General features: G+C 34.4%; 1 protein-coding gene across 1 annotated transcript; it reads right to left on the bottom strand.

Annotated features, from left to right (window-relative positions):
- Nucleotides 1-7,343: 7,343 nt before the first annotated feature.
- On the bottom strand, nucleotides 7,344-8,802 carry LOC130648577 (uncharacterized). The gene is made up of 5 exons (XM_057454628.1): nucleotides 8,651-8,802; nucleotides 8,421-8,472; nucleotides 8,104-8,324; nucleotides 7,799-7,978; nucleotides 7,344-7,447 (listed from the first exon to the last, which is right to left on the bottom strand). The coding sequence occupies exons 1-5, from the start codon at nucleotides 8,724-8,726 to the stop codon at nucleotides 7,344-7,346; spliced, it is 633 nt and encodes a 210-aa protein (XP_057310611.1). The 5' UTR covers nucleotides 8,727-8,802.
- Nucleotides 8,803-13,583: the final 4,781 nt, after the last annotated feature.

The following is a 13,583-nucleotide window of genomic DNA, read 5'->3' as shown; positions in this document are numbered from 1 at the left end:
TTTCATTATTTCATTCATTTTTTAAAAAAATCTTCCAATTTTTTAGTTCTCTAGTCAGTGACCCGTGAATAAATCCCCAGGCTTACCCGTCCTTTTTCACTACATTGTGTTTCTCGCTACTTGCGGTAACTTTACCTTTTTGCTTGACAGGCTTATATGAGTATTATAATATGCACTAAAATCGTCATTTTATTACTTACCTTACTCTGCCATCACTAATAATGTTTGACACATTTTATTTTTTTCATTTTTAATTTATTTGCAGTTTATTGATGAATTACTTAAAACCAAACAATCTGCATCCATACAATCTGCGCCTCAAAAATCTGAGTTAAGCATGCAATTTTAATGACGCCAGGGTCTCTTGTGACGTACCATTCATTTAAGCAAAGCTGCCCTAAAAGATTCCGCAGTTTATTATCGCAAGAATTCTACAATTTTTTAAGCAACATGTTGGTTCAATTGTAACGGTTAGACAAGAAGATTCCTCAAGAGATTCAATGTTTTTTTAATAAATTACCATACAAAGAATTGCCCATTGACACAAAAAAACAAACTGGATGAAATCCAATACGAGCGTAAAATGTCAACAACGCTACCAGCATGTGTAACACAGCGGATTATTGATGCTGTTAACAGTCCCTTATCAAGCAGTTAAATCTGCTCTTGTAACCACTGAAATTTAGTGTTTTTACATCAATTTAAGTTAGATTCATGACAGTCACAAAAATTTGGTATAACTTCACGTCTTTTGTAAACAGGATCTCATAATCATAAAAAAAAAATTTCGACGGTTAACAGGTTTTTCTTTCTCCTAATATCCTTATCACTTGTTCCGAATGTATTGTAGCCTTTTTATGCATTTATCAAGTCATTTTACACATCTGAGTCGTTTGCGTGCCCTGTTCTTATTCCAAATTTTATGTTTCCAAAATTTAGATGAATTTGTCTTTCAATGTGCTAACGAATATTTGTGCTAAATTTGGTGGCAATACGATGTCTCCGTCACTTTTGGAGGAGGGCCTGTCTGCAGAGTCAGCAAAACGTCCGGCATTAATGGGAAGACTTCTATTATGCTCGAGCCGTTCAGCTTCATGTCTAAGGTAACTAGACTAAGTGGTGCTTGTTTATTAAATACGATCTTTCCTGGAAGAACCTACTCTCTCTGCGCAAAGTTTATCTTCGTTTTGCAACGGTGCAACCTATGACACGCTTCCTTCTCCTAAAAATCTTGTCAAGTGGGGAATTCAAAATGACAAAAGTTGCAGCCTATGTAAAAAACCCTTTTGTAACGTTTCCCACATTTTAGGCGCTTGTAAATCAGCCATTTCACAAGGTGGATTCACGTACCGCCATAATACTGTTCTTCTGTGTTAGTGACAGCCATCCAGAAGTTCTTATCCGATTATGAGCCAGCGAAACCATCTAGATGTCACAAAATATCCTTTGTTCCAGCTGGTAAACGTCTTCCCACTAAAAAGCGTTAAAAAATTCAAGGCAACCTTCGCCTGGCCTCTGATTATAGATTATTGTCAGACTTAGATTCAACCTTAATATTATCACCTTATCTTGCCGTAACTCAACTTCGTCCCGACATACTTTTAACTTCTGCCATGACCAAAACTGTAATTATCCTTGAATTAACTTGCCCATGCAAAGAGAACATGGAGACTTGGCATGGAGTTAAGGTTCATAAATACTTGTCACTTTGTTCCGTCTAGAGATTAAACAAGGTTGGTCATTAAAACGATATTGAAGTATTCAGCTGCTCAGTTATATCTACGAAGTTTTCAATGGTATCAATGTTAGTGATTTTCATCCGTTTAGAATTTTCTGTTATAGAGCAGTAATTTTCTGTGATGACCGCCTTATTAACAGTCACGAGTCATATGTTTTCTTTTTAGAAGAGCTGAGATCAGAATATTTTAACTGGAGTGAGTCAGCAAGGGGGCTTGACTACACTCAGTCTTGTCTTTGGAGAGTGACGACTCCACTTATTACCCCAGTCAAAATAAAACAAAATAAAATAAAAATTAAGTTAGCAAGAGGGTTTGATCATACTAGGTCTTTTCTTTGGAGAGTGACGACTCCACTTATTACCCCAATTAAAATAAATAAATAAATAAATAAATAAATAAAAGAATAAAAAAAATATTAGCAGGGGGGTTTGATCACACATGATCTTGTCTTTGAAGAGTAACGACTCCACTTATTACCTGAGTTAAAAACAAAGAATAGCACAGTTGAACAGAAAGTGGTCAAAGTTAATTTTAGGAAGATAGGGATGTCTAGTTTCTGCTGATGACCGTCCGCGGACCTCTTCGAGGTGACCCAGCTAGACATCCAGGGTACTTAGGTTCAGAAATATGGGTCGAAACCTACCTGCCCTTGGTTAAAGTTCTGTTCATCTTTTCAAATGTGTTGTGTCCTTTTTATTTATTTATTTTATTTTTTATATATTTTTAAATTCCTTGTAAAAAGGAAGAATTGTGCTTTTAGAGGCATATTCTCTAGAGGAGTACAACCTCTAGCTTGTTTCCTAACAGGTTGAGTTCATCATTGCGGTGGGTTGCCACCTCTTTTTAAATTATTTTCTCTAAATCCAATACTTTTCCTGACGGTGGCTGTGAGACCTTTCCTCAGTCTTGTTGCTCTGTGTGTTTTCAATATTATGTCGTCTCACATACTATCTCCTTGGGTAAAGAAAGAATTGTGTTTTTTTATATGAGCATATTCTTTAGAGGAGCAAAACCTCTAGAATTTACATTTTAAGACTTAACTGTTCGAGTTTATCATTGTGCGTGCACTTTGTAATTTTCACTCGTTGAAGTTCAGGATCATCTGTTTAATGTCAATGTTCTCTTTATTCTTTTTTTAAAGGCAGCTTTTCAAGTTAACATATTTTAGAGTTCCTTATTCTCTTTACTGAGTTGCGTTAAAAAGGTATCCTTGGTTGTAAAGATTTTGTTCAAGAGGTGAATTTATTTTTTCTACCTTAGCTTCAAGTGCTTTGACAGTATATTTAACAACCCTTTTTTCTGCTAGAAGAGTGTCCAGTGTTACTGCTGAGCTTGACGTTGATTTGGCATGATGGTAGCAAGTTGTGATTTGCTTCGAGCACTTGTTACTAGAGCCATACGATGAAGGCAAATATAGTGATGGTATAATAACTACTTGTAAGTTCTTGCTGTTTGTTGTTGAAAAAAACAACAGAAATTAGCTTTTCATTAAAGCAATCTTTAGTTGAGGTGAATGCCCTTTTGTTTGTTGCATCAAAAGAACAGTTAGAGAACGTCCGATGACGACGAGAGCTCAGGCAACAATGGGTCAGAAGTACAAGTGACAATTTTGATCAAAGATAAACGGTAAGAACAAATGTGTAAAACACACTGTTGTTCATAAAAGATATATACATCAGGATAAAATATGTACAACAAGCATGTATATACATTTCGTTCTTATAACAAGAGATAGTCTACTTCTAAAAATATTATTATTCCGAAAACTAGTACTCTGTCAAAAATTTTATTATATCCATTCTAGTCAATCTGTTTTTTATACCATGCAAGTTTTTCCAGGTGCAGACTCTATATAAATAACATGTCCGAATCATCTTTCACACGTTCACTCATTTGTGAATGTTTTTCTGTAACACTTGACAAGGAACTTGTAAGTAATTTACTTTTACCCTTAGATACTGATGGTATTTGTGACTGTTTATCGGTCGAAATATTTGACAAAATAGAACTTGACTTAAGCTCACTAGCAATATTCTAATGTTGTTCTTAACATTGCTCTAAAGCTAAATTGTTATTGCTGCTTGTGGTTTTATTTGAAATATGCTCTCTCGAAATTATCAGCATCTTAAAGTATTAACATGTTAGTGCCTTGCATGCTCCTGCGTCGGGTTTACACGCAGGTTTTATTTTTTAGAGCATTTACAAATCCATCCCTTAAGTTCTTTTAACCATTTCGAATAAGAACTTTAAGAGTAATTACAAGTTGGTCAGTCAAAACTTTTTTTTTAATAAAAACAATGCTTTAATGAAACAATGATATACCTTTAGCAAACTCATTTTTTTTTGTTTGTTTTGGTGTCCTTGTTGCCTGTTGTTTAAACAATTGGATAATGTGTGTCTAAAGTGACATCTACGTTTGTTGATGTACACCTAATGGATTCATTTCATTATCCAAAAGCAATATTGTGGATGTCTCATCATTATCATCAATATCAAGCGCTGTGAGTCGTGCACTGCGATTGTCGTTCTAAAATATTTAAGTGGACTTTCAGCTTTATAATACAGCAGTTCACGTTTTCAAAAATTATGTTTGTGCGTATACATAATAATTACGTAATACACCTGTTACGAAATTTTATCTTGAAACATAAAAACGAGGCCTGATGTACTTAGCATGTAAACAAACTGATAGCGAGCGGGTAGAGTTGTAAAGTTGAAAGTTTTAGCTACTCCTTTGTTCTGATCCTTTCATCTGTTCGAGCATAACTTCTTAAAGGATTTGCCTTTCCTGCTAAGAGGGATCAAAGTCCATCCAGGAACCCACACTGTATCCGAGCTACAGGAGGAGCCTTTGGACCAAGTTGCTTACACTCACAGATGATTTCTTGATTACCACGTACTGTTGAAGTAGAATTCCGTGTTACTCCCAAAACTTCTATTGAAGGTAATTGTAAATCCTGGCTTTGACAGTTGTTGTAAGGGCTGTTCTAGCCATAACGTGGAGAAAGCCATGATATTGCTCCATTGGGAGTAATTGTAACCAAAAATTTACCTGTGCAGTGATATTTTTAATCACACTTGGAGTCTCAAATAAAATTTTGCCACAATAAATAATTGTTCGCACTTTTCGGAAAAGCAATCAGGCAAGGTTGCTCTAACTTGGTATCAGGTTGGCCAGATAATTATTTTTTTAATAATTATATTTTTAATTCCTTTGACAAGAGTTTGCCCATGTAATTATGATTTGGGACACTTTTCCAACCGAAATACCAAAACCAAAGGGTGAATCTACTATGAGCAGATATAATCTCATTCTCATTAAAAACTAATAAAAACTCCACTTCTAGGGATAATTTCTTGTCAGTCTAGTTTATTTCAACTGAAAAAATTTTCCATTGACATCAAATTCAGGTGATGAAAAAAAACTTTCATACCTGTCAGGACTTGACAGTCTTTTTTTCAGTCGCATAGTTTTTTTACTGCCATTCCAATAAGTCATTGCGGCAATTCTAAAAACAGCTCTAAACATTTTTGCACTTTCTAAACCAGTGAATGTTGACACATTACTTTCCCGGGTAATTTGAGTGAATGTTAGTAGAATAGGTCGAAACAGTTCATGTTCTGTGTTTATATATGAATGTTAGTACTTTTTTTTCAACGTCTAATGATATTGCTTCAGTATCGTCGTCCCTAATTTCTTTATCTGGAAAGTCCACGCTGTCTTTACTAGACTCTGGATTTTTTTAAGGGGTGGTCTTGTTGTTTTTTGCAGTGCCTTGTACATACTTTGATGGTGTCAAAACAAAACAGGATCAGGGTTTTCTTTTGTTGGTTCACCATCAGGAAAATGATTGGAACAGACAAGAAAGTTTTTCAGAATTAAAAAGTCGTGCCTTCCTTTGGAGACACAGTGTATCCAAGTTGCTTGTCTAAGAGGATCTACTGGGATTTTGAGCATAATAATTTTTCCTGATTTGACATTACTGTGAATTTCCATTTTGTCAGGGTAACGTTTGTTATTGTTACATACTCCTACAACACATCGATCATGTTTTCCCATATTATCATTTAGTGTTCCGAGAGAGTAATCAAAAATAACAGTCAAGTTCAAATCCGGTAGCTAGGTATAATGTTCAAAATAAAATCGTGTCCAAAATAGTAATCCAAAAATAAAGTTCAAGTTCAAGTCCAAATCCAATGTCAATATCTTTATAACACACAAAGCAGCTACACAATTTTAAATATCTAAATTTGGGGGGGGGGGGGATCTCCAGCTACTTAGCTAGTTTAAAGGTTCTTGAGATATATTAACCTACCTTCCTTGCTCAAAATTCACAAAAATATACAAGTAAGCGTTGGAAGCGTATCATATCGTCAGTACAGGAGAAAAGGGGAAAATTATAATTTTAACATTTATTCAAACACGGTTGTTTGTTAATTTTATTTCAAAGCAAAACATATCAACGTTTCATTTTGGGGAAGGAATAAAGAGCTTACAACCTTTGGCAGTACTTCCAATATTTTCGTGGAAAAAAACAAACTGAGCCACCAAAAAGAAGATCGCCAAAAAACTACCTACTGATTCAGAAGAATTCGAGCTTTTTGACAATGAGGAATTTTCTCCTGACATAGATGAAAGGGACAAGTCTGAAGTTAGAAAATACTAGCTTATCAAACGAAGTTACCATTTTAAACAAAATAATATACAGCTAATCTATTCCTATCAGAGATAGGACTATATATTGTGAAATTTGAAATTTTATTTGCCTTATTAGATTTTGTCAAAACTGTATGTATGTAAAACTGTAAATAGTATGAATCAAAATGGATAACACCTGAAGCTTCTAATATAATGACATCCCCTTTCAACAAAAACAAGGACCAAGGGTTACATTAGAGCCTAAAGATCAATTATTCTTGTACTTGTCATGGTTTACAGTTGGATTTGACCTTAAAAACGTTGCATGGCTGTTTAATATTTCAAAGTCTACTGCTTTTCGATACATTATTACAATTGTAAATCTGTTCTATAATACTCTGAGCTCAATACCGATATAGCCATCCAAAGCTTATATAGAAGACACCATGCCCAAAGTATTTAAGAAGACTTATTCCCACTACACGTTGAATTATTGATTATACAGAGTTATTTTCCTACAGGCTGTCTTTGTTATTCACACAAAGTAATGTTCAAGTTACAAAGGTCACGTGACGTACGAGGGTTTGTTAGGAATAGCACTATCCGAATCAATAACATTTATTAGTCAATTATATGAGAAATCAATCCTAGGTAAGAAAATTGTTAGTCATTCTGGATTAATTAATAAGCAATTGTGGGATCAATATGACAGTATCATGACAGACAGAGGCTTCACTATAAAGGATTTACAGGTTGAACATCTTATCATTTCTCGGTGGACGAGAACAGCTGACAGAAAAAGAAGCTAAAGAGAGCCAAACAAAATACATCAAAAGTTGTCAGATTTTTAAGATTCCACACGGAGAATGTCGAACGGAATACAAACAAAAGGCTCGTACTACTGTTGATTTGAGCGAAATTATGCAAGTATTAGTTAAGTTTGTATCACGCCGTCACGGTTTCAATTAACCAACCCATACACACGGAGAATGTCGTGCGGTACATATAGAAAAGGCTCTTACTTTGTTTGACGCCAGCGTGTACATCAATGTTCGCAACGAAATTGGGTCTTAGGTAATTTTGTTCGTTTCACAACCTCAATCTTAATTCTTGCTGACGTCAGCATGGCTTATGTTCCCGACGTCGCCGGTCATGGCGTTATTTATTCCACTATGCGGATTTTTAAAACATCGTCACCCGCCCTACACATCTCCTAATAAATAAACCTCGCACCCTGTGCTAAGGAAATTTCTTTGGGCGGTGCTGTTTTGCCACTTGGGAAAATGTGCAAAAAACCGCCATTTTCCGAGAAGATAGAACATGATAGTAGGCATATTAGGATAAAGATATGTTAGACATATACGACTAAATAAATTACTTGTTCATATTTTTTATTTTTATTATTTTAAACTTTTTTTACAATATTTGTTAAAATTTCTTGAAATCTTTTGCGCAACTCTCAAACCTTCTTTTATTTGCGCATCAGTAACACCATGCACTCGACGGAAGTGTGTATCAACCCTGTCGTAATACCTAAGGCGAAGAAAGAAAAATATATCAAGAAGATTCGATATAAAATTCGATATACGATATACAAACACTACAAAACTAAGTAAGTGTGCAAAAACTTACTTTGCACATAACTTGCATGGTAGCGGCTTTGACGTGCTTCGATATATTGTAGTCAGGTGGGTATTCGGACTTGTCGTGATTTGAAAAAGAAACCAAGTCTCCGTTTCACACGGTGGACAGCTTCCAAATGTCTGTCAATTCTGTCACCCATGTAGTTGCACACAAGGAAAGGGCATTGCACTTTGTATACCTTTCGTCCATTTGCAACATATAATGAAACAGGGTTTTCGTGACCAAGATGTGACAATAGGTCTCTTGGAATTTCGTTTTTTCTAGTGTTGATAAATTGCAGTGCCTTCAGATAATCTGCGTACCTTTAAAGAGCAAAAATTTGAATTAATTTAATGTGATAATTTGTAAGTTGCCTTTTCCACTTTCGCACATCCTTGTCTTCATTAGTGTAAACTCACCTTGTCGTGTCACAACCAACAGGTATTTCAATTCTGTGTTGAAAAGGTTGCCCTAAAAAAATTAAATATTTAATTAGTTCAGTGGTGTTGTTAAACACAAAGAAATTAACGAGGTTAATATAACACTGTGACCTATGCCTTCACTAGTGATTTTGTCCATATGAAATCCACAAGCAAAGCATCAATTAACACACTGAAATATAGTACAAAAGAAACAGTTAAGAATTTACCTGGGTAAAAATTTTTATCCCCTGTGTATTCAAATTTTAAGCACTCAACTTGTTGGTCACGTGCACTGCCACTCATTACTGAATTGCTTGTTTTATTTTCACTAAACGATAATGAAAAATCATTAATTTGTTTTGATCAGTAGCTCAAAATTTCAGAATAGGCTTGCGTATAATGAGTAAATGCTGAACAACAACAGACAAAGTTACACTTTCATATTGCAGTCTAAACTGATGCTTAGTTTCACCTTAGTTTAAAAATACTATTTTTCAGAAACACGAGACCTAAATGGGAAAAAACTTAAAGAAACATTGACAGCTTAATAGTTGGGAAATATAACAAGACCTTCTAAATCGTACGTACATGCAGTTTATACATGAATTTGAGAAACACGAGGCTCAAAATGATTAAAAAACTTTGATATTCAATAAATAAAATAAATTCAATAAAATATTTCAGTCGCAAATAAATGATTTTTTAAGAAATATCGAGCACGCCTTACAAAACTAGTTTTTTATAAAAAAATAAAAAAATACATGCACGCTTAAAAAGGTCTATCACATTGTTTTGGGTAGATTTAACATACCATAGAGGATTATAAGCATAATCAATAAATAAAAAGTTGGTTTAAAATTGGAAAAAATGTCATGACACCGCTATAGATCAGAGCTTTATATACTTGCAAATGAGATTCATGCATTGAAAATGATATTTTAAGAACAAGAAAAGATTTCACAAAACTTGAAAAGCAGCTTTTTATCCTTCATATCATTTTCAATACACAAATACTTTAAAAAATACTTTATCTACAAAGTGCTTTTAATGCATCATTGCATTGTTCAGATATTGTGAACATTCCATTTGCTGAAATAACTTCAAGCTTGTAAAGTATGGTAATGGATGATCCTGGTCGAACTAAATTTTTCCATAATATTTTGGCATTATAGCTGTTCGCATATTCTCTTTCATTCACTTTATTTAACCAAGCACCTTCCACTTTCCCTGCTGACCATTTTGCAACTCGAAAAAGCTAAAATTCTTCTGAATCATCCGGTTGGGAATACACTGGAAAAACATCCCCTACGTGGATTTCTTCTTTGGAAATCACTAAAAATATGAGATCAGTTGAACAAGATCGTTATATGAATCGCAGTCACACTTCAGTGAACTTGCATTAGTGTATTTCAGATTTAAAACAAGGGACAGACTACAATTATAACATTTTAATTAATTAGTTTGTTTTTTTTGCATAACAATCAACTTCTTAAGTAAAATACATAAAATATAAACATACCAGATAGTCCTTGCACAGAAGATGAAGCTATAAAAAATTAAATAAATCATTGCACAAATGCAATTTTTAAGTTCACAATGAAGAATTAACCAATTATCAATGATTAATAACGAGTTACAAAAATTTCTAGTAAAAGTATTTATCATTTCTTCTTCAAATATATATTTATTATAATAATAGAAGATGGAATTAATTCTAGCTATACCTTGAGGAGCCTTATTTGCTTGTTGTTCTGTACTCTCTGATTGTTGTGGTACTTCATCCACTTGCTGTTCGTGGTTACTGGATTGCTGTCCACTTTCAAGTTCTAAATTGCCATCACCTTCCACATCCAAAAGGTGTTCAGGTGACTGACTACCAATTTCAACATTGCTGTTACCATTATTGTTGGAAGAATTGTAATCTGTATCCCAAATATATATTTATTTAATAAGTAACAATAAAAGTGAGACACTAATACACAATAATACAGCAAAAAGACTTACTTTTAAAATGGCCACGCACAGCTCTCATTAAAAAATCTCCGTACTCCCTCTAGTTGTCTGTAGTTCCAAGAAAACTCTCTGAAAATCCAGGTGTGGCATAAGAATCAACTACTGTGTTTCTCTTACCCTTGCGAATGTACACAACAAAAGAGTTATAGTTGTGTTGCTGATTGAGTCCGAGAAGCTAAATGATATTAAATATATTTTATAATCAATAATAATAATCATGATTCAAATATGTTTAAATCAATGAATCACTTTTCATAACTGTGCAGACACAAAAAATGTGGTGCATAACTGGCATATTTACTGGTAATCCAAACAAAAGCCATATACGAAAACAAAGTTACAATGTCAGAAAGCCAGAACATATGCTACACACCCTTTTCTGGATAATGTTTTTTTGTGCGGTCACATTTGTTTTTCCAACTGGAATAGTCTGGCTTAATGTTTTCTTTTTATCAAACACCTTGCCACAAGATTTACAGTTCTTGCGGCCAACTTCATTTTTTTCATCGCATTTAAAACATTTCTAAATAAATAGGATTAGAGAAGACAGACTTGCTACAACAACAGTTTCTCAAATTCTATATCAAGCATTCTTATTCAACATTTTTTGCTGAACTCGGTATTTACTGAATTAGGCAGTATGTATCAAATCATTACAGAGCTCGTCCATAAAAATATGAACAAAGGAAAGATAAAAATACTGACCTTAAATCTAATGGCATAGTGCACAGAAACTTTTTTTCGATGATTTTGTGTTGTTTCTCCATCTAAAAGACGAAAAGGATAAAAAATGGTTAAAAATGGTTAAAAATTGTTTATCTTATCAACAAACCATTTTGGTGTTTGTCTTGAGAAATATTGCCAGACCCCTCTCTACTAAACTTAAATATAATCCTTTTACTTTTTTACTAAAAAAACTCCACCCGTGGCACAACAACTTCGTTTACTTGTTTTTTATAATTTACAGAACATATTAGCTACATTGTTAGACATGACATTATTAAGCTGTGAAACCAAGAACATACAGAATTTTTTAAAGGAACACTGTATTGGCTTTCAACATCCTCATACCGCAGTTTACTATAATATATCGAGGACATTGTACCAAATGAAGCCTTTTTTGAGAACTGTATATACGCCAACAAACTAGGTTCATTATATACACCATCGCTATGGATCTACCATTATGTTTTTTATCAAGATTAGATGAAGGACTCTTAAGATACAAGGCTCAGTGTCCTGCTCTTAATAAAGTGTTATGTAAGTAACATTCCTGTAACTAGGAAAGTCTAGCACACACAATTCCACATCACACAATGTTTTTTTTAACTTTTCAAATGGATGCAGGCTTTTTTAAGTGAAATTTGGAGGTTTTTTAAAAACACCAAACTTACCCAAAAGATTCCCAAGTTTTTATGCCTTTTTATGGTGAGTCGGCAACCTCAATAGCAAAGTAGGTACGCAAAAACATAGATTAATTTCATTGTGACGTTATTTGTTTACTTTGTAGCGGTAAGCTCTTTGGCTCTGGAATTTGCGTGGTAGGAAAAAAGATGCTAGAATTTGGAGAAAAGAGGTCTTTTCCTGTCAATTTTTTGTTATGGGAACATCGTTTGAGGTTTTAAACTATTATCGAGTGTGGATTTCTAATTTATTTGAATTCAAGTCCCAACAAAACAATGCCTTTGTGTAACGAAATGGACTGAAAATAACTTTGCTTCACCTAGTGCCGCAAAAAATTTTCCTGCCACAACAATGCCAGAGCCAAAAGAGGCTGCTGCTGGAAATGTAAGCAACGGAATTCATTTATAAAGTCGCAATACACCTTTACGATAATTCAATTGTACATGAATTCCTACGGCTCTCCATCGTTTTACAATATCGGAAATGGAGGTAAAAAACTTTTTTTTATAAGAGTTTGTTAGAGACGAAAGCGTGTTTTCTCAAGTTTTTTAACTTCCTTCGTATCAATTTCTTTCAAATTTTCAGGAAACGTTAATGTTAGGACGGGTCTTCAGTTGCAATCTCGAGACGATTGATAACTCCTTCCAAAGAATGGAGTGTGGCGGATTTCGAAGCATAAAAGTTGACTGGGTGGTGAAGTGAATTACTTGTTTAAGCTCAAGACGATATGTAATGCTTTTCTGGGTTGCCGCCGCTGGGTTCCAAGTCTACCTTTCTAAGGGGCGGTTTCTTGGTCAGCCCAAGCATTACGATACGATTTCTCAAGTGTTCATGTCTAAGGTCAGAAAGCTTTTCTGTTTCCAGGTTTGCTGCTTTTTATTCTTTGTCACAACCTCTCTAAGGGCTGGGTTCCAAGTCTACCTCTCTTAGCCCTGGGCTCTGTGTCAGTAGGTAAAAGCAACAACGATACGATTTGCAGCTGTCGACTTTTCTTTTTCCAAAGTTTAACAAAAGTTATTGGTTTTGGCGGACGGTGTCAATGAATGTGGCTGGTGTCTTGCAGGAGGCAGGGGATGCTTACTCAAGGGCCCGCACCAGATCCCAAGCATAAGTGAATTTCACCAATCCTCGTGTTTCCACATTCATAGGTGTTTGTTTCAGTACACTCGAAATCCATTAACTTTTCGATTATCCCTGTAAAGGGGAGAATGCAGAAGTTCTCCAGCAGCTTCTTATTCTTTGGAGAGAAACCTCCTTTTTTTAATTAAACTTTCCGTCTTAAAAGACTAGTTTTATCTGCATTGCGATGTAGTTACTCCTATTCCCTAATAATAAGATACAACTTATGTGTACTTTTCATTAAAAACAAAAGGCGGAAAGAAAAGTTATCACGAAAGAACGCGTTTTCTCCTTAATAAACTCTTATAAAAGTGTGATGTTTACCTCCTCCGATGGCAACATACACTGTGATGAAGTTTTAGTTTTCCCGAATTATCGTAAAAGGTGTATTTTCAAATACGAGAGAGAATTGAAAAGAATGAAACAAGCAAAATAACTCCTGCATTGCACTACCATCAACAACAGTTTCATACAGAAAATTTATTAGAAGTTATTGGAAGTCTAGCTAGATAACTATCCCCAGTAAAACAGAGCTTTCTGTAAAGGATATTTAAAGGGCTTCTCTCTACTAGCTAGCTAGCTAGTTAGCTACAGCAGCTAACTTCAACAAAAAATATCTAATTG

Source organism: Hydractinia symbiolongicarpus, chromosome 7 (assembly GCF_029227915.1).
Source record: "Hydractinia symbiolongicarpus strain clone_291-10 chromosome 7, HSymV2.1, whole genome shotgun sequence".
Taxonomy (NCBI): Eukaryota; Metazoa; Cnidaria; class Hydrozoa; order Anthoathecata; family Hydractiniidae; genus Hydractinia; species Hydractinia symbiolongicarpus.
This window is presented reverse-complemented; position numbering and strand designations above follow the sequence as displayed.

Excerpts from the sequence above, each read along its gene's own strand:
- LOC130648577 (XM_057454628.1), bottom strand. The coding sequence starts at position 8,726 with ATGAGTGGCAGTGCACGTGACCAACAAGTTGAGTGCTTAAAATTTGAA. Across the intron at positions 8,325-8,420 it reads GTTGGTTGTGACACGACAAG|GTACGCAGATTATCTGAAGG; the intron begins GTGAGTTTACAC and ends TGCTCTTTAAAG. Across the intron at positions 7,979-8,103 it reads CCGTGTGAAACGGAGACTTG|TGTTTGTATATCGTATATCG; the intron begins GTTTCTTTTTCA and ends TTAGTTTTGTAG.